Here is a 19,421-nt window from a genome sequence, read left to right on the forward strand (position 1 = left end):
TGATTAGAGAAAATGATAATACTCTTGGATATGTGGACAATATAATGTTTAATGTTCCAGAGCTCTTCTTAATATATTATAAAGTAATCATCACTAACAGGTTTAAAAGGATATATGAAGGTAGAAGAATGCTTATGTGAGATAACTAATAGGTTTTATGTTTACTTATAAAAAAGAATAATTTTTTAAAGTAAAAATTATGTGATTGTGCCAGAATATGAAGAAAAATAATAAAGAATAAATCTGTGGGGGCATTATACAACAAACATAAAAAGTTCTGAAAGGAAATGACATTTATTTTCTGGGGAATAATAACCACTGTTATAGTTTGGATATGAGGTATCCCCCTAAAGCTCCTGTGCTAATGTATAAATATTCAGGTGAAATGATTGGATTATGAGAACTGTAACCTAATCATTCCATCCTAATTGAATGGACTAACTGGATAGTAAATATAAACAGGTGGGGCATGGGTATAGGAGGTGGGTCACTGGGGATATGCCCTAGAAGTGTTCATCTTCCCTGTGACCCCTCCTTTACCCTTCTGCTTCCTGAATGCTATGAAGTGAACAGAATTGTTCCATGCCCTTCTGCCATAATGTTCTTCCCACCTTGGGCCTACAGCAATGGACTTAGTGGACAATGGACTAAACCTATGAAACCATGAGCCAAAATAAACCTTGCTCTCCTTTCTGTTGTTTTTGTTGGGTATTTTGGTAACAGCATTGCAAAGCAGACTAACACAATTATGTAAAATAAATTTACATTAAGAACAATATATGTGTCATGATCTGATATTTGTGTCCCCCCAAATGCAAATGTTGAAATTCTAACCCTGGAGTGATGGTAATAGAAGGCAAGCGTTTTTGAGAAGGTGAGTGAATTCTGTCAGAGTTCCTTTAAAATAGGCCCATGGAAGCTTGCTTGCCCCTCTACCATGTGAAGATGCAGTGAGAAAGTGCTCTGATCTTGGAATTTTTAGCATCCAGAACTGTGAGAAACAAATTTATGTTGTTTATAAACTACTTAATTTATATTTTATTAAAATAGCATAAATGAACTAAGACAATGTGTTAAAATTATTAACAAAACAGTTACATGATGTATTTATTCATAAGAAAAAAAGGCCTTATAAATTCTGCAAATTGTTACTGAAATTTGATTTGTTTTGTCAAAATTGGTCAAGGTATTTTGTGCCCAAATAACAAAGGTCCCTTTGTATAGCCAAACACAGTCTGTTAATTCTCTTAGTTTTTGAGATGCTCTTGAACTATTTTAAATATAAATTTCTAATACAGTTACTTTTTGCTGGTTTTAAAAAATATTGTTCTTTTTTAAAAAATAGTACTGAGGGCCAAACCCAGGGCCTTGTGCATGCTAGGTAAGCTCCTGACCACCAAGTTATATCCCCAACCTCTGTAAGTGTTTTTTGTCTTTATTTATGACATGTTACTATCTTGCCTCTGACAACTCTTCTGGATTTTACTTTTCCCAAATGCAGAATAATAAAACTGTTAAGATGTCTTTTAAGCTCCATCTGTATTTGAGTTTCTTGGGTGGCTAGTAAATAATACAAAAATTAGCTCCTTTCTCCTTATAAAAGGAGGGATGCTAAGATATTTGCAAACTTTAGTGATAATCTTGTTTTACTTTGTGTTCATATGGCAATGGTCAAATGTGTAGTCTATAGAGCCTTATCTGTTGTTGAGCCATATAGGTACAATAAATTATCATGCAGTAAAGAGAATATGAAGGCATGGTGCTTGTAGAGATAAAAGTAACCACAGAACACCTAAAACACAATCACAGTTTATAAAAAGTAATACAAGTCAATCTTGATTGACTCGAATCTCCAAAAGATAACAGTATAATTTGGCATGAAAAGTGACCAGAAGTGGGGGAACTGGAAATGAAACAGAAATTAACAACCTGCAAAACTATACTTAACTTTCAAAATAGACAAATTGCACCATATCATGACATGGAATGCAAACCATCTTAGCTTTAATTGTTTTAATACTAGCTCCATCAGACCATATGTTCTAGAAGGAAAAGCATGAACAATTTGATTTCATACTTCACATAGATCAATATGTTATACAGATAAAACTGACTGTTCTAGTAACTTTTCCAGATTATAAATTCTGACCAAGCCTCATCCAGATCTTCCCGAGCCTTAATTTCCTTATGACTAACTACCATAACCTAAATGGTATACATACCTGTTGTAATTTTCCTTTTAGAGATACTACTGAGATTGACTCAAAGTTCTGCCCTTCCTTTCTGAAAATTTAATAGATGCTTAAAAAAACTAATTAATACATTCTGCAGGGAGTCTTTGTATGAAGTTTTGACATGACTGTACAATACCTCAGTGATGCAGAGTTACTGAGGTTATTTTTCTCAAACACCAATTTCATTATTTTTTTCCTCTTTAACTTTACTCACTGCTATCTGCCAGTCAGCCAATCCATGGCAATATTTTATACTATTTAAATACTATACCAAGGGTTCAAGAGTCACCTCTCTTATGAAAACCAGTATTAAAAATTTTATCTCATACTGTTATATTTTTCTAGAACTTTGTGTATACTAATACTAATAAACTATCATTAGATATTTTTTGTTTCATATACATATTATATATCTTTATATATTTCTTTTAAAAGTTTTTTTTTTTACTTTAAAATAGTTATAGATACACAGGAAGTTAAAAAAAATACAGAGAGGTCCTTTATACCCTTCACCCATTATCCCCCAGTGGTAACATTTTTAGAATAGTATTAAAACCAGGAAACTACAGCCAGACATGTGGGCTGTGAGTTTCCTGTAATCCCAATGGCTAGGCTGAGACAGGAGGATTGCAAGTTCAAAGCCAGCCTCAGCAATGGCAAGGCACTAAGCAACTCAGTAAAACCCTGTCTCTAAATAAAATACAAAATAGGGCTAGAGATGTGGGTCAGTGGTTCAGTACCCTTGAGTTCAATCACCAGCACCAAAACAAACAAACAAGAAAACAAAACAAAACAAAAAACCCAGGAAACTGACATTTGTGTAATGCATATATATAATTCTTAGCCATTTTACCATCAAGATATTCTTTTTTTTTTAAAAAAAGAGAGAGGGAGAGGGAGAGGGAGAGGGAGAGGGAGAGGGAGAGGGAGAGAGAGAGAGAGAGAGAGAGAGAGAGAGAGAGAGGGAGGGAGGGAGAGGGAGAGAGGGAGGGAGGGGGAGGGATCGAGAATTTTAATATTTACTTTTATTTTTAATATTTACTTTTATTTTAATATTTACTTTTTAGTTTTTCGGCGGACACAACATCTTTGTTTGTGGTGCTGAGGATCGAACCTGGGCCGCACGCATGCCAGGCGAGTGAGCTACCACTTGGGCCACATCCCCAGCCCCACCAAGATATTCTTTATGCCAATCCCTTATGGTAATGCTCTCCTTCCCCTTCCTTAACCTGTAGGAACCACTAACATGCTTTTCATCTTTATAATAACACTTGCTACCTACATACTGCAGATGGGTGTCATAAACATTACTGAAATAAAAACGATTAGTTTAATCAAGTTTTTTTAGCTTTATAATTTTCTTTCATAAAGTTGGCAAGGTCATCTGCCCAGAATAGGAAAATACAGAACTGCTGAGGTTTAAATAGGGTATGGAATGTATGGATGAATTATCCATTGGAAGAATGTTTTAGGAAATCAACAGTATAGTTAATTACAAGAGAATTATGTACAACTTTAAGTGCCAGGTTATAATTAAATGGCAGAAATTGGCAGTGGGACAGGTAATCTCAGTTCTGTGAATTTCTTTAGTAATGGTTTTCTGCTTGGGAGCAAATATGAAGTAAGTGGGGAATGGAGTAATTTAGTCTGGGCACTAAGCAAAGGAATAGATTAAAGGAGTTAAACTATCTGAAGTATTAGTGAGAGCAACTTTAGAGTGGTGAAGTATAGCTAGAAGAAAGTAATAGATTACCCAATTTGATAAGCCCTAGAGACTGACATTGAAAAGTTGGAGAAAACAAATTAAGGCACCTGTGGTGGGAAGCATTGTAGTAAACTGGAAAAAAGTCATTTATAGCTTTAAGACTTAGGGAGGAAACTCGTCTCTATCACACAAGATAAATGATGTTGGGCAAGTTGCTTTGTTCCTGATGATCAACTTCCTCTTACATAAAATGAGGAATAACTTGTTAATCTCCTCAAGTTGCTTGAATCATAAAGTACATAGCAGTACTGATCGCAGTAGGCATTTCTATTCCTTCTTTCCTTCTGTGGAGGCAGTTTTAAAGATTACAGTTTAAAAACAACACCAACAAAACAAAAAATAAAAAACAGAAGTTGCTTTTGGGAAACCGCAAAGAAGATCACATAGAGATCTTCTACTTTATCAAAAGTTCAAAATGGTGATGTAGTTCACTGGTAGAGCACTTGCTTTGCATGTGTATTTTATCCTCAGTACTGTAAAACCCAAACAAAACAAACTTGTTTGTACAGGCCTCTGTTATGGACATTGACCAAGAAAATGATAAAATATTAATTAGAATAAGAGAAAGATATAGTAGAGATAATATATCTCTTTCTCTCCCCAGATATATATTCATATTCAACATATAAATATGATTTCAGAATATGGCTAAAGGTGACTGAAACAGTATTTTCACAACTAGCAGAAGACCAAGAATCTAGTGAGGGAATAATCATTGCTAGTAGTTTGGGGAACTAGATAATAAGCAAACAAATCTGACTTCTTGAAGATAATGGTAGCTGGCTGACTGATGCACAGTTTAAAGATCTGAAGGTCACCATCTAAATTTTCAAGAGGATCAGCATGTCTGCTATGAATAAAGAGGTGATATAATCAAGGGTCAAAATTACAAAATAAAACTGGGAAATGTAAATGCTGGGGAAAGAGGATGAATATATAGCTGTTCTCTAATTGTAAATCTTCTATTCTCATTTTCTAGGTGACTTTATCTAGTTCCATTTTAAATACTATGAATATGCTGATAACTTTTAAATGTAGATCTTTAGTTCAAATCTTTCTCCTAAACTTTAGATTAATATGTTCACTTGCTTCCCTAATATTTCTAGTGGGATTTCTACTAGGTGCCTCAAATTCACCCTGTTTGAAATAGAAACCCTGATTTCTACTGCATAATGTTTCTACTTTGGTGAATGACTCTTCCTAGAGTTGCTCAGGCCAAAATCTTAGAATTGGTATCAACTCCCTGCTTTCTCTTATGTTCTACTTTTAATTCCCTAGCAAGTCCTGTTAGCCTTACCTTCAAAATATATCCTGGATCAAATCACTTCTTACCATATCCATTATTACCACTCTCATCCAAATCTTTCACTATAGTATTGTATAGATTTTTTAATAGTCTCCCTGCTTTTCTTATTCTTCCTATATGTCATGCCATATAAAATCCAGAGTTCATTTAAAAATTTAAGACCTGTTATATTCCCTTATGTTCCATGTTGTGCTTCCCTTCGTGAAACTGGTCTCTTAAAGTATAATGATCTAGCTTCTGTTACCACTCCTACCTTATCACTTTTTATTTTGTTTCTTGACACATTGACCTCCTTCCTGTTTTTCAAACATGATAAGCATGCACCTGCCTCAGGGATTTTTGTTTTGTTGCTTCCGCTGTCTAGAACATACTTCCTCCATATGGTATAACCTCAGATTTCCACTCAAGTTTCACCTAGTCAATAAGGCCTGATTATCCATCTATAATAGAAGATTTTACCCATCAGGTCTGAACAACAAATCAAAACTCTTTTAGGTATTTCAAATGGAGGGAGGTAGGAAAAAGGAGTTTTTAATATTGGGAATTGGTTATAAATATGTTGCAAAAGTTGGAGGTGTAAAAGGAGAACATTGTATAACTAAAGATCAATGACTACAGGAAATCTCAAAAACAGTCTGGGGAAAGCAAGCAATGAGAGTTTGAGGGTCTTGTACTTCTGCTAATACATTCTAAGGGCAAAACCTAACTAGACCACAGTTTGCAAGAAAGCCTATGACATCAGTTTTAGGCTTCTAGCCTTATTGTTTTTTTTTTAAATTTTTTTTATTGGTTGTTCACAACATTATAAAGCTCTTGAAATATCATATTTCATACATTAGATTGAAGTGGGTTATGAACTCCCAATTTTACCCCAAATGCAGATTGCAGAATCACGTCGGTTACACATCCACAATTTTACATAATGCCCTATTAGTAATTGTTGTATTCTGCTAAAGCAGTCTACTTTTTACTATCACAACACACTAGAAACTCTACATAGTGTTAGTGATCAAATATTCCTCTCCACTGGGATGAACCCCTTTCCTTACCCCTCCCCATTTACCATGCTACGGATGCCGGGCAGTGTTCTGATACTGTACAAGCAGAACAGACAGATTTCCTGCTCATATTATAATTGAAAGCTACAAGATTCTAACTTATATTCTAATTGGAAGATAATTAATTAACAAGCAAATAGTAATAAATGGTATGAAGGAAAATAAAGGTAAAATAATAAAGAGTGGCAGTACAGAAGGTATATTCCAAATATTATCTGTTGAAACTTACCCTACATCAGCCCTTCTGTACTCCTCTGTAACAATAAGGCTACCTTTCTATAGTAAAAAGTAGACTGCTTTAGTCAGTTTTATTGTTTTCTAATTTTCTACAAACAGTACATTCTCTAGTTGTTTCTAGCTCTGTTCTCTAGGAAATTTGATAAAGATGAAATGTCATCTTGTTACAAGGCAACATTGTAAAAAATAAAAATTACTTTATTTTTCCGTTGTAGTTCTGAAAATCAAATCCAAGGTCCTGCACATGCTAGGCAAGGGATCTACCACTGAACTATATCCCTAGACCTTTTTAAAATTTTATTTTTAGACAGACTGTATCTAAATTGCCCAGACTGGCCTTGAACTTATGATCTTCCTGCCTTATCCTCCTGGCATTACAAGTATGCACCACCTGTGCCTGGCTAATTGGCAATGTTTCTTATGATAGAAACAATCTCTGGTAATTTGGCACATGGAGTAGGATGTAGTATAAACTACAAATACCTGATGGGAAGTCAGAGTTTTGGGGTTCTATGAGTGTGTTCCCACTTGTAACTGGGCATTTAGTCGTGTGAAGACTGGAGCTGCCTAAGATTGTTATAAGAAATTTTGATTCTCATGTAGGACAGGAGGCTTCTAAGTTAAGGTGGTTACCACACCATCCTAGTATGGGCCTTTGCTCCTTGCTTCTGAGCTATCACTTGAAGAATAAACAGAATAACCTCAGATGGTTATGTAGACTGCTACAAGCACTAGTAGCATTGAAGAAGAAAGATCTGTTGTGCTACTCAATGCTGAGTTTCCTTTTCAATACCTTCTGAATAAGTGGTTCAAATATAATTTACGGAGATCTAAGATGGCAGGCCAGAGGGAGGCAGCATTCTGTGTTGCTCTGTGACCCAGGTCTCAACTAGTGGGAATACTGCTTCTCTGAGAGTGATAGAGGACCCCTACACAGCTGCTCTTGCACAGAAATCACCAGCGTTGTGCCCCCGAACAGAGCTCTGGGCCTCAGAGTTAGAGCAGTACTTCCGTGACACCCAATTCCCAGCTACTAGCCCATTCAGGGTTTGTGAGTGCCTTAGCAGGATCACTGTATCAGCACTGGGGCAGAACTCCCATATGCTGCTCTGCTCCCATTCAGGATAATCAGCAGTTACCCACCCATAGGAACTCCAGCCACCATTCCCCTATGGACCCCCATCTATCAATGTGGGGCTTCCCCAGTCGCCACCATCTTGAGACTCGGCAGCTACTGCCATGCAGTAGTCTGCCTGCACTTGGGGACATCGCACAAGCTCTGAAGACAACCAAAAGCCACAACACTGCATGCCACAGAACTCACTTCTGAACACATTGCACAATGACATTGCCCGGCTCCCCCACATGACCTGACACCCTGGTGCTGGAAGTGGCCCGCCTCCATCTTGGGTCACCCTCCTCACCATCTTCGGTGTGGGCAGATCCCAGATTGGAACTCCAGCTGGCCAGATACTGGGTTTCCAACTACCCCCTCTCCCCAGTGGCCGGTAGCCCAGCACAGTAACTGCCCAACACAAAACAGCTTTCAGTGGGACAGGTGTGCAGTGTGACCAGGGTGCTGCCTATGGGAGCCCTGGTGAGAGAGATCCCTAGAAGGGGAGGGTGTAACAGTTTGGAGACTAACAGAGAGACCAGGAACTGGGAAATCTTCAGGCAAGTTAGGGAGATAGAACGGGCGCTCAAGTCATGCAACCCAACCCCAAAAGAGACCCTTGAGGTGCAGTCTTACTTCAGGGACTGGCGGGTGCCATACCTCACTTCCAATGCCCTGCACCAGGACCAGCCTTCCCACTCTGGTTACCTTCACCATCTTGAGGGCAGAGATATCAGCTAACAACAGAAAAGCCCACATATTGGATGAAAAGAGAGGCAGGAAAGATACTGATCTCCAACCAAAACAATTAACAATCTTGGTTTCTTCCTTTGAGATTTTTTTTTATTCTGTTTCTTCTCCCACTCTATTCTCTTGCCCTCACATCCCCAACATATGTGGAACCAAGAACTTTGCATGAATTATAATTTTCAGGACTGGGACATCTGAATAGTATATTATAGTTATGTTGTATATGACTTTTTTTCCTTCAAAATTTACTATTTTAACATCCTTTATTTTTCTTAAAACATATTTTTTTAATGTACTCTACTATCTTCTCACATACTTGTCTACCCCAAATTACTTCCTGTCTATTCTCTTGCTACTAACCTTCTTCAATAGATTTCTCTTTCACACTTTCTAAGATGTACTGACTCTATATCCTCACATCCTGCCTCCTCAGCATATCATCCTGTGCCTCACTCCCAGTTCATTGTCCACCATCAGAAACTATAAACCCTTTTACAAACCTGATTATATTATAGATAATAATTGAATTTAACATTTCTGTACATTGTGACCAAACTGTAAATGTCTTAATAGCAATGAATTGTTTATAGGTGGTATATTATTTATATTGGAATCGGAGAGGTATTGGAACCCTACAGGAGCACTACAAGCCTATAGGTTAAAAACAATAATGCCATGGACTCACAGTGCTAGAAGGGAAGACACATGATCAGCAGGAAAAGACAAGGGAAGAAAGTGCCCCAAACAAATCAAAATACCACATTATTAGAATCCATGGCTAGCACAGTGGAAGAAATGACAGAGAAGGAGTTCAGAATGTATACGATTAAAATGTTCTGTGAATTAAAGGATGATATAAGAGAGCAAATACAGGCAGCAAAAGATCATTTTGATAAATAGCTACGTAAACTTTTACAGGAAGCAAAAGATTACTTCAATAGGGAGACAGAGGTTCTAAAAACAAAACCAAACATAAATCCTTGAAATGAAAGAAATTATAAAACAAACTAAAAGTTCAATTGAAAGCAACACCAACAGAGTAGATCACATGGAAGACAGGACCTCAGACAATGAAGACAAAATATATAATCTTGAAAAGAATGTAGACCACTCAGTGAAAATGGTAAGAAACCATTATCAGAATATTCAATAAATATGGGAGAGCATAAAAAGAGAAATTTAATAGTTATTGGGATAGAGGAAGGCATAGAGATCCAAACCAAAGGAATGAACAATCTATTCAATGAAATAATATCAGAAAACTTTTCAAATATGAAGAGTGAATTGAAAACCAAATTCAGGAAGCTTCAAATAAACAAAATCACAACAGATCCTAGAACAACATATATCAAGCTCTGAAAGAAAATGGATGCCAAGCAAGAATCTTGTATCTAGCAAAATTAAGCTTTACATTTGATGATGAAATAAAAATCTTCCATGATAAACAAAGGTTAAAAGAATTTATAGCTAGAAAATCGGCACTACAAAACATACTTGGCAAAATATTCCATAAATACGAAATGAAAAACAACAATGAAAATCAGCAGAGGGAGGCATTACACTAAAGGAAAAACTAAACAAAGGAGAAACTAAGTCAAGTTAAATAACAAAAATAAATAAAAATGGCTAGGAATACAAATCATGTCTCAATCATAACCCTGAATGTTAATGGCCTAAACTCACCCATCAAAAGATATAAGTTAGTTGACTGGACTAGAAAAAAAAAAAAGAACCAACAATATGCTTCCTCCAGGAGACTCATCTGATAGGAAAAGACACACACAGACTGAATGTAAAAGGTTGGGAAAAAATCATACCACTCACATGGACTGGACTGTAGAAGCAAGCAGGGGTTTCCATCCTTGTATCAAACAAAGTAGATTTCAAGCTAAAGTTAATCAAAAGGTTAAAGAAGAACATTTCATACTGCTCAACCATACACCAATAAGACATAACAATTATAAATATATATGTACAAAACAATGGAGCATCTATGTTCATCAAACAAATTCTTCTCAAGTTCAAGAGTCAAATTGACCACAACACAATAATCTTGGGTGACTTCAACACACTTGTATCACCAATGGATAGATCTTCCAAACAAAAGCTGAACAAACAGACTGTAGAACTCAATAATATAATCAATAACTTAGACTTAACTGATAGATATAGAATATTTCATCCTTCAACAATTGAATAAACTTTTTTTTCAGCAGCACATGGACCCTTCTCTAAAATAGACCATATAATATGCCATGAAACAACTCTTAGAAAATACAAAATGTAGACATACTACATTGCATTTTATCAGATCATAATGGAATGAAATTAAAAGTCAATGGCAAAATAAAAAATAAAAATTACTCCAATACCTGGAGACTAAATAATTTGCTACTGAATGAACAATGGGTTGCAAAAGACATCAAGGAGATTAAAAAATTCTTAGGGGCAAATGAGAACACTGACACAACATATCGAAATCTTTGGGATACTATGAAGGCAGTACAAAGAGGAAAGTTCATTGCATGGAGTTCATTCCTTAAAAGACGAAAAAAATCAACAAAGGAATGACCTAACCATCTCAAAGCCCTAGAAAAAGAAGAACAAAACAATACCTAAAGCAGTAGAAAACAGGAAATAATTAAACTCAGAGCAGAAATCAATGAAATCGAAACAAAATAAACAATTGAAAAATTGACAAAACAAAAAGCTGGTTCTTTGAAGAAATAAATGAAATTGACAGACCCTTAGCTACAATTATGAAGAGAGGTTAGAGAAAACTCAAATTACTAACATATATGATGAAAAAGGTAATATCACAACAGAAATGCAGAAGATAATTAAAAATTATTTTGAAAACTTGTACTGCAATAAAATAGAGAACATTGAAGAGATTGACAAATTTCTAGAGGCATATGAGTTGCCCAAATTGAATCAGGATGATATATACAATTTAAACAGATCAATTTCAAGTAAGGAAATAGAAGATGCCAACAGAAGCCTAGCAACCAAGAAAAGCCCAGAACCAGATGGATACACAGCTGAGTTCTACAAGACCAACAAAGAAGAACTAATACCAATACTTTATAAATTATTTTGTGAAATAGAAAAAGAGGGAGCATTTCCAAACTCATTTTATGAGGCCAATATCACCCTGATTCCAAAACCAGGTAAAGACACAAGAAAGAAAGAAAACATCAGACCAATATCTCTAATGAACATAGATGTAAAAATTCTCAATAAAATTCTGGCAAATCAAATATTAAAACATATCAAAAAGAGAGTGCAACATGATCAAATGGGTTCATCCCAGGGATGCAAGATTGGTCCAACATATGGAAACCAATAAATGTAATTCATCACATCAACAGACTTAAAGATAAGAATCATATGATCATCTCAATAGACGCAGAAAAAGCATTTGACAAAATACAGCACCCTGTCATGTTCAAAACACTAGAAAATCTAAGGATAACAGGAACATATCTAGGCATTGTAAAGGCTATCTATGCTAAACCTCAGGCCAACATCATTCTTTTTTTTTTTTTTAAAGAGAGTGAGAGAGGAGAGAGAGAGAGAGAGAGAGAGTTTTTAATATTTATTTTTTAGTTCTCGGCAGACACAACATCTTTGTTGGTATGTGGTGCTGAGGATCGAACCCGGGCCGCACGCATGCCAGGCGAGCGCGCTACCGCTTGAGCCACATCCCCAGCCCCCAACATCATTCTAAATGAAGAAAAATTGAAGGCATTCCCTCTAAAAACTGGGACAAGTCAGGGATACCCTCTTTCACCATTTCCATTTAACATAGTTCTTGAAACACTGGCCAGAGCAATTAGACAGACGAAAGAAATTAAAGAGATTCAGATAGGAAAAGAACTCCAATTAACACCATTTGATGATGATATGATTCTATACCTAGAAGACCCAAAAAGTTCTACCAAAAAACTTCTAGAACTAGTAAATGAATTAGGCAAAGTAGCAGGATTTATAAAATCAACACCCATAAATCAAAGGCATTTCTAATCAGTGACAAATCCTCTGACAGAGAAATGAGGAAAACTACGCCATTTACAAGAGCCTAAAAAAACAAAACAACAAAACAAAACAAAACCAAAAAACACCTTGGGAATCAACTTAATGAAAAAGGTGAAAGACCTATACAATGAAAACTACAGAACCCTAATGAAAGAAATCAAAGAAAACCTTAGAAGATGGAAAGATCTACCTTGCTCTTGGATAGGCGGAATTAATATTATAAAAATAACCATACTATCAAAAGCACTATACAGATTTAATGCAATTCCAATCAAAATCCCAATGGCATTCCTCACAGAAATAGAAAAAGCAATGATGATGATGATATTCTCGCTACTGCTCTTGCTGTCAGAAATAAAGTCTTTTGTCTGTGAAAAAAGAAAAAAGAAAAAAAAGAAAAAGCAATCATGAAATTCATTTGGAAAAATGAGAGACCCAGAATAGCTAAAGCAATCCTTAGCAAGAAGAGTAAAGCAGGTGGCACCACTATACCAGACCTTAAACTATAGTGCAGAGCAATAGTAACAAAAACAGCATGGTATTGGCACCAAAATAGACCTGTAGACCAGTGGTACAGAAAAGAGGACACAGAGACTAACCCACAAAATTACAATTGTGTTATATTACACAAAGGTGCCAAAAACTTATTTTGGAGAAAAGATAGCCTCTTCAATGGTGTTGTGAAACCTGGAAACCCATATGCAACAAAATGAAATTAAACTCCTATCTCTCACCATGCACAAAATTCAACTCAAAGTGGATCAAGGACCTAGAAATTAAACCAGAAACTTTGTGCCTAATAGAAGAAAAAGTAGGCCCAAATCTCTATCATGTCAGATTAGGCCCCAACTTCCTTAATAAGAGTCCTATAACACAAGAATTAAAATCAAGAATTAATAAATGAGATGGACTCAAACTAAAAAGTTTCTTCTCAGCAAAATAAATAATCAGTGAGGTGAATAGAGAGCCTACATCTTGGGAGCAAATTTTTACCCCTCACATATCAGATAGAGCACTAATCTCTAGGGTATATAAAGAATTCAAAAAGCCTTTATACACCCTAATCTCTAGGGTATATAAAGAACTCCCCCAAACAAATAACCCAATCAATAAATGGGCCAAGCAACTGAACAGACACTTCTCAGAAGAGGATATACAATCAATCAACAAATATATGAAAAAATGTTCATTATCGCTAGCAATCAGAGAAATGCATATCAAAACTACTCTAAGATATCATCTCACTACAGTCAGAATGTCAGCTATTAAGAATACAAAGAGGGCTGGGATTGTGGTTCAGTGGTACAGTGCTCGTCTAGCATGTGCGAGGCCCTGGGTTCGCTCCGCAGTGCGACATAAAAATAAATAAATAAAGGTATTGTGTCCAACTACTTCTAAAAAATAAATATCAAAGAATACAAAGAACAGTAAGTGTTGGCAAGGATGTAGGGAAAAAGACATACTCATAGATTGCTCTTAGGACTGCAAATTGATGCAACCAATATGGAAAGCAGTACGAAGATTCCTTGGAAAACTGGGAATGGAACCACCATTTGGCCCAGCTATACCTCTCCTCAGTCAATACCCAAAGGACTTAAAAACAGCTTTCTACAGGAGCACAGCCACATCTATGTTTATAGCAGCACAATTCACAATAGCTAAATTGTGGAACCAACCAGATGCCCTTCGGTAGATGAATGGATTAAAAAATGTGGTACATGTACACAATGAAATATTACTAAGCAATAAAAGAGAATAAAATTATGGCATTTGTAGGTAAATGGATGGAGTTGGAGAAGATAATGCTAAGTGAAGTTAGCCAATCTCAAAAAACCAAATGCCAAATGTTTTCTCTGATATAAGGAGGCTGATTCATAGTGGGGTAGGGAGGTGAAGCATGGGAGGAATAGATGAACTCTAGATAGGGCAAAGGGGTGGGAGGGGATGGGAGGGGGCATGGGGTTAGAAATGATGGTGGAATAAGATGGACATCATTACCAAAGTACATGTTTGAAGACAGTAATGGTGTAAATATACTTTGTACACAACCAGAGATATAAAAAATTGTGCTCTATATGTGTAATATGAATTGTAATGCATTCTCTGTCATATATAACAAATTAGAATAAAAAAATTAAGAAATATATATAATTTATTTACATCTTGTCAGTCAGATTGATTTTTTTCAGTGCTGGGGATCAAACCCAAGGCCTCACAAATCCTGGGCATGGGGTCTACCACTGAGGTCTTGATGCTAACTCCCTAGTCCTCCAGCTGAATGTTCAATTAGAGAATTCCTTTGTGGACATTCTGGCGTGTAGTAGATTCTTGATATATATTCATTGAACAAATGTGTGAGATTGGGAATACATGTCCACATCACAAGGTCTCTGGTTTAATTCCTAGATCCTTGATCCACTTTGAGTTGAGTTTTGTGCATGGTGAAAGACAGAGGTTCAATTTCATTTTATTACATGTTGATTTCCAGTTTTCCCTGCACCATTTGTTGAAGAGGCTATCTTTTCTCCAATGTATGTTTTTGGCACCTTTGTCTAATATAAGATATCTGAAGTTATGTGGGTTAGTCTCTGTGTTCTCTATTCTGTACCACTGGTCTACAGGTCTATTTTGGTGCCAATATCATGCTGTTTTTGTTACAATTGCTCTTTTAATATGTATAGTTTGTTGAAATCAATAAATATCTAAACAGGATACACTGTATTAGAATTGATAAGTTTATTTCCCTAATTTTGAAATAATTCCTTCATTCTTAACAAGGCTATACATTTACAGTACATTGGGCAGGTTCCAAAAATGCACAGCTTTTTTCCCCTTAGCTTTTGAAACAAAGAGGGTTACACCTCTGAGGTACATTCCTAATTTTTTTTTTTTTTAAATCTCGAGCCAACATCTCACTAAGTTGTAGAGGCTGGCCTTGAACTTGTGATCCTCCTGCCTCAAACTCCTGAATAGCTGAAATTACAAATGTTGTGCCATGAACCTGGTTACTTAGACAACTTGTACAATGTTCTTATGTTGCCTTAAGCAATTGTCCTGCTCACCAATATATCACATTGGATTTGAGAAGTAGATCATACATATCAAGGGAAATCAGGACCAATACTTAAGTGGAGCTTGCACTGTGACTAGCAAAATTATGTAGTCTTACCGCATTAATAGATAAGTGCAAAACTTTTTTGGTCTCCCCAAAAATAAATAAATTTTTTTCCTGTTATTGTTTTCTGGGTATCTGAGGATCTCAAGCATTCAGAAGAGACTACACTATGCTTTATTTATCTCTTTAATCACCAATTTCCAGTGTAGTGCCTGATATAAAAGTACCCAGTAAACATTTATTGAAATAAACTACCTAGTCATGGACAGTCATAACAATAGCTAATTTTGAATAAGACTTGGGGAGAAATGTCGAGCAATATGGAACCAGAGATTGCAGAATTTAGAAGCAAATTTCTTTCTGTTAAATATATGTTATATTAAATATAGTGCTAGTTGGTTTTAGAGATCAAAATCAAAACTATACAGATTAAAATGAAAACAATGTTTATTTTGGATCAATCAATAGTTTTAGGGAATAACTAGTGCAACTATTTGGGGAATAATCAAATTAGGAATGTTGATTTAGGTCTCCATTAGTAAAACCAAAGATTGTATTCTTTCTTTTGCCCCAACCAAAAGAACTATAAGGATCATAGAGAGACCTTAAAAATTTTCATTTCCATGACTTCAAGAATTTAAAAATAATTCTAATAAAGGGCTACTACTTTCAGAATAAAGTCAGCGATTTTAAAATTTTGGTCCATTAAGAGGAGCATGCCACTAGAGATGCTATTGATAGAGAAAAATAAACAGTATAATCAAACTCCTATCGGTGGTCAAAGATTACATGGAACTTTAACAAGAAAACCGGTTAGCCACAGTATTCTAATTCATTGATTTATTTTCCACACAGAGGTGGCCTATCATTTCAGCCAAAGGACAGACACAAGTCATTGTCTTAATAGACTAAGTACTGAGTATGCACAGTTTGGTATCTGTAGCTTGCAGCTAATATTCTTTGTTTATGTGTACTGAGTATGTGGAAATGCCATTGGTTGCAATATTTCATTCTAATAAATGGAAGGAAATATTTCTTAACCTGTAATTACTAGTGCTTTCTTCTTATCTTTACCCAAATTATCCTAAGGCCAACTTATTATTTCCCTCTTACCAGAATGTGTCACTGGTAAGATACATGATCTACAGTGTTCTATTTATAACACAGAACAGGTGTCAGAAATGGCCTTGAAAACCCTCCCATAATATAAAAAAAACTATATAGATAAAAATAAATAAATAAATAAACACATATTCATATATATATAATTTTTTTTACCTCATTTCCTGTTGACATGACTGCAACCACTGGAAATTTATTAACTTCAACTTCTGTGACACCTACAGTTGCTAGAAGACCAATCTCTGAAGGGCCCATGTGGGTTCCTTTGGCCAAAACGCATTCCCCTCTTTTAATATCATGGCCGATGGGTCTGAAAAATCAAAACAGATCCATAAGTAGTATGACTAAGAATAAAATTTTCTCAGCTCAGAGGGAAACTTTAGTGTCAAAGAAGAAAGAATCTTAGGGGACAAAATATTCAGAAATGAGGCAGGAAAAAAACAATGAACAGATTCTAAAAACTGTATGCTTTTTTAATTTTAAAAGTTAGACACACAACAGAAGACAGAAATAAGATTTTTATCTATTTCTGCTAAACAGAAATTTTACTTCATTTATGAAAATTATTTTACAGATTGCTTTGCAATATACTATTGTTAAAAATGTCAATTGCAAACTTTCTCTGGTATAAGGCAAAGATTTATATAAAAATATCTAATGGCATTAATAGAGCTAGAGAGCTGTTTAACTTTGTGATGAGACTACACAAAGAGGTTATAGTGATAGAAGTAATTTCCATTAGGATCACTTAAGTTGGTCTTGATCTGAGGTGACAGAGGTCTCAGTTAAGTTGCCGAGGGTCTTGCTAAGTTGCTAAGGGTGGCTTGAACTTGTGATCTTCCTGCCACAACCTCCCAAGTTGCTGGAATTATAGGCATCTGCCACTGTGCCTGTTTTGATTATTTCATTTTTTAAAATATTTTATTTTTTAGTTGTAGTTGGATACAATTACTTACTTATTTATTTATTTTTATGTGGTGCTGAGAATTTAACCCAGGGCCTCACACATGCTAGGTGAGCGCTCTACCGCTGAGCCACAACCCCAGCCCTTGATTATTTCATTTTTAAGGGTAGTTAGTGGAGGATGTGCTATCAGACAATTATGTGAATACCCAGGTCTGGGATTATCTGTGTTACTACAAATTTCTAGATAACCCAGGGGTGGGGTTGCGTATTTATGGATTATTTAGGGGTAGAATTAAATGTGGATTATGTATGCTTATGATGACTTTACCTTCTCATGTTGGTTTTGATTATTTCATTCACCTTTATCATCTTCATTAAAAAGTAGGCAGGGAAGATGTTGGATTTAGAATTCAGACAATCCATTTTGCTTCTTGTTAAAGCTTGAAAGCAAACTATTATAAATCCATAGCTATAGCAATTATGGCTAATTGCTATAGCTATGAATATGTAATAGTTACATGCTCTCCTGAGTTTATGATCGTGTAGAAATCAAAGTTGGCTATATATTCTGTATATAATGAATTTACCTGATATCTTGGCCTGGTCGAGCCTGCACCAGAATTCGCACTTCAAGTTCTTCAGTACCCTATAATAAAAGCAGGTCTTATAATTTCAAATAGAACAATCTAACAAAATTTCAGTAGAATTAAGTTTCTTTGACTTTTGTCATCAGATAGACCCAGAATATGTATAATTACAGAGAAACACAAAACAATCTGTTAACTCTTTGACAATACTATGAATTTCTAATATAGGTTCCTAAAAATTTAGTAGTTTGGTGTCAATAAATAAATAAACATTCTCTATAATTTTCATGCTTCTAAAAATATATCAATTCAAATATTGAATCTTACTTGTGAGTAGCATTTTCAAGGAGTGAATATGTAAATATGTGTGTATATATATGCATATACTTATATACATATATGTGTATGTATATGATGTATGCCTACCCTACATAAAATGAAGATGCATAAAGGAAATCTCTCCCTCTTCAGTTCCCATGAATCGCCAATTCAAACCATGTTAAGGTTCTCAAACATCTGCAGAAATTTTAGTGAAGGACTTAAAGTTTGCCTGAGAGTAGATTTCTATAAACTAATAATGATCACTGATTTTATATTTATTGGCTGTGAATAATATCGTGATATTGAAACTATGTCTTGTCATCTGGCAGTCTAAGGATGCATGTGTCCTGGGTTGCAATGGTCTGCTGGCTTCCCTGATGCAAATAAATCCCTGTGTGGACAGCTTTAACAGCAGGCACTGTGATGTGTACGCCAGGAGTTGAATTTTATAAGCTGTGCATGTGGGAAGGTGATTAAAAAGAAAATCTCCAGAAAAGTGGCTCTCAGCAAGACTGAATTTTACTATCTCACCAATCTAGGAGAATATCTATTTTTAACCTCTGCTTAAAAAATAAGATATCTTAAACTTCTTCACAAAACAAGTAAGATTGCCAGTCATTAAAACCTCACATGAATCTTCCCTACCTGTATCAGTGGCTGATAATTTGGCTTCAATAATTGCCACTAATTTCAGTGAGAAAAAGGCCTGCTTAGAACACAAAACATCCAAGCATCCTTTATTTGAGAGAATGGGTGGAGGGGATTTGAAACTAATATATGTTCAATATTTCTAGGCTGTCTTTTTGATAGTATAACTTTTTCCTGAACTGAAGAAAATCAAAGGAGAAAGGGTCATTTGGTTGAAATG

General features: G+C 35.5%; 1 protein-coding gene across 5 annotated transcripts in view; it reads right to left on the reverse strand.

The window, feature by feature from the left end:
- The window catches only part of Gphn (gephyrin), a 602,355-nt gene that overhangs the window by 61,718 nt on the left and 521,216 nt on the right, over window positions 1-19,421 (reverse strand). For all 5 annotated transcript variants that reach the window (XM_077799519.1, XM_026385121.2, XM_026385119.2 and 2 more), the window contains 2 exons: window positions 18,233-18,291; window positions 16,896-17,049 (listed from right to left, as the gene is read on the reverse strand). In XM_077799519.1, coding sequence (XP_077655645.1) covers window positions 16,896-17,049; window positions 18,233-18,291 — 213 coding nt within the window. The remainder of the gene's footprint in view (window positions 1-16,895; window positions 17,050-18,232; window positions 18,292-19,421) is intronic.

Source organism: Urocitellus parryii, chromosome 6 (genome assembly GCF_045843805.1).
Source record: "Urocitellus parryii isolate mUroPar1 chromosome 6, mUroPar1.hap1, whole genome shotgun sequence".
In the NCBI taxonomy this organism is placed as follows: Eukaryota; Metazoa; Chordata; class Mammalia; order Rodentia; family Sciuridae; genus Urocitellus; species Urocitellus parryii.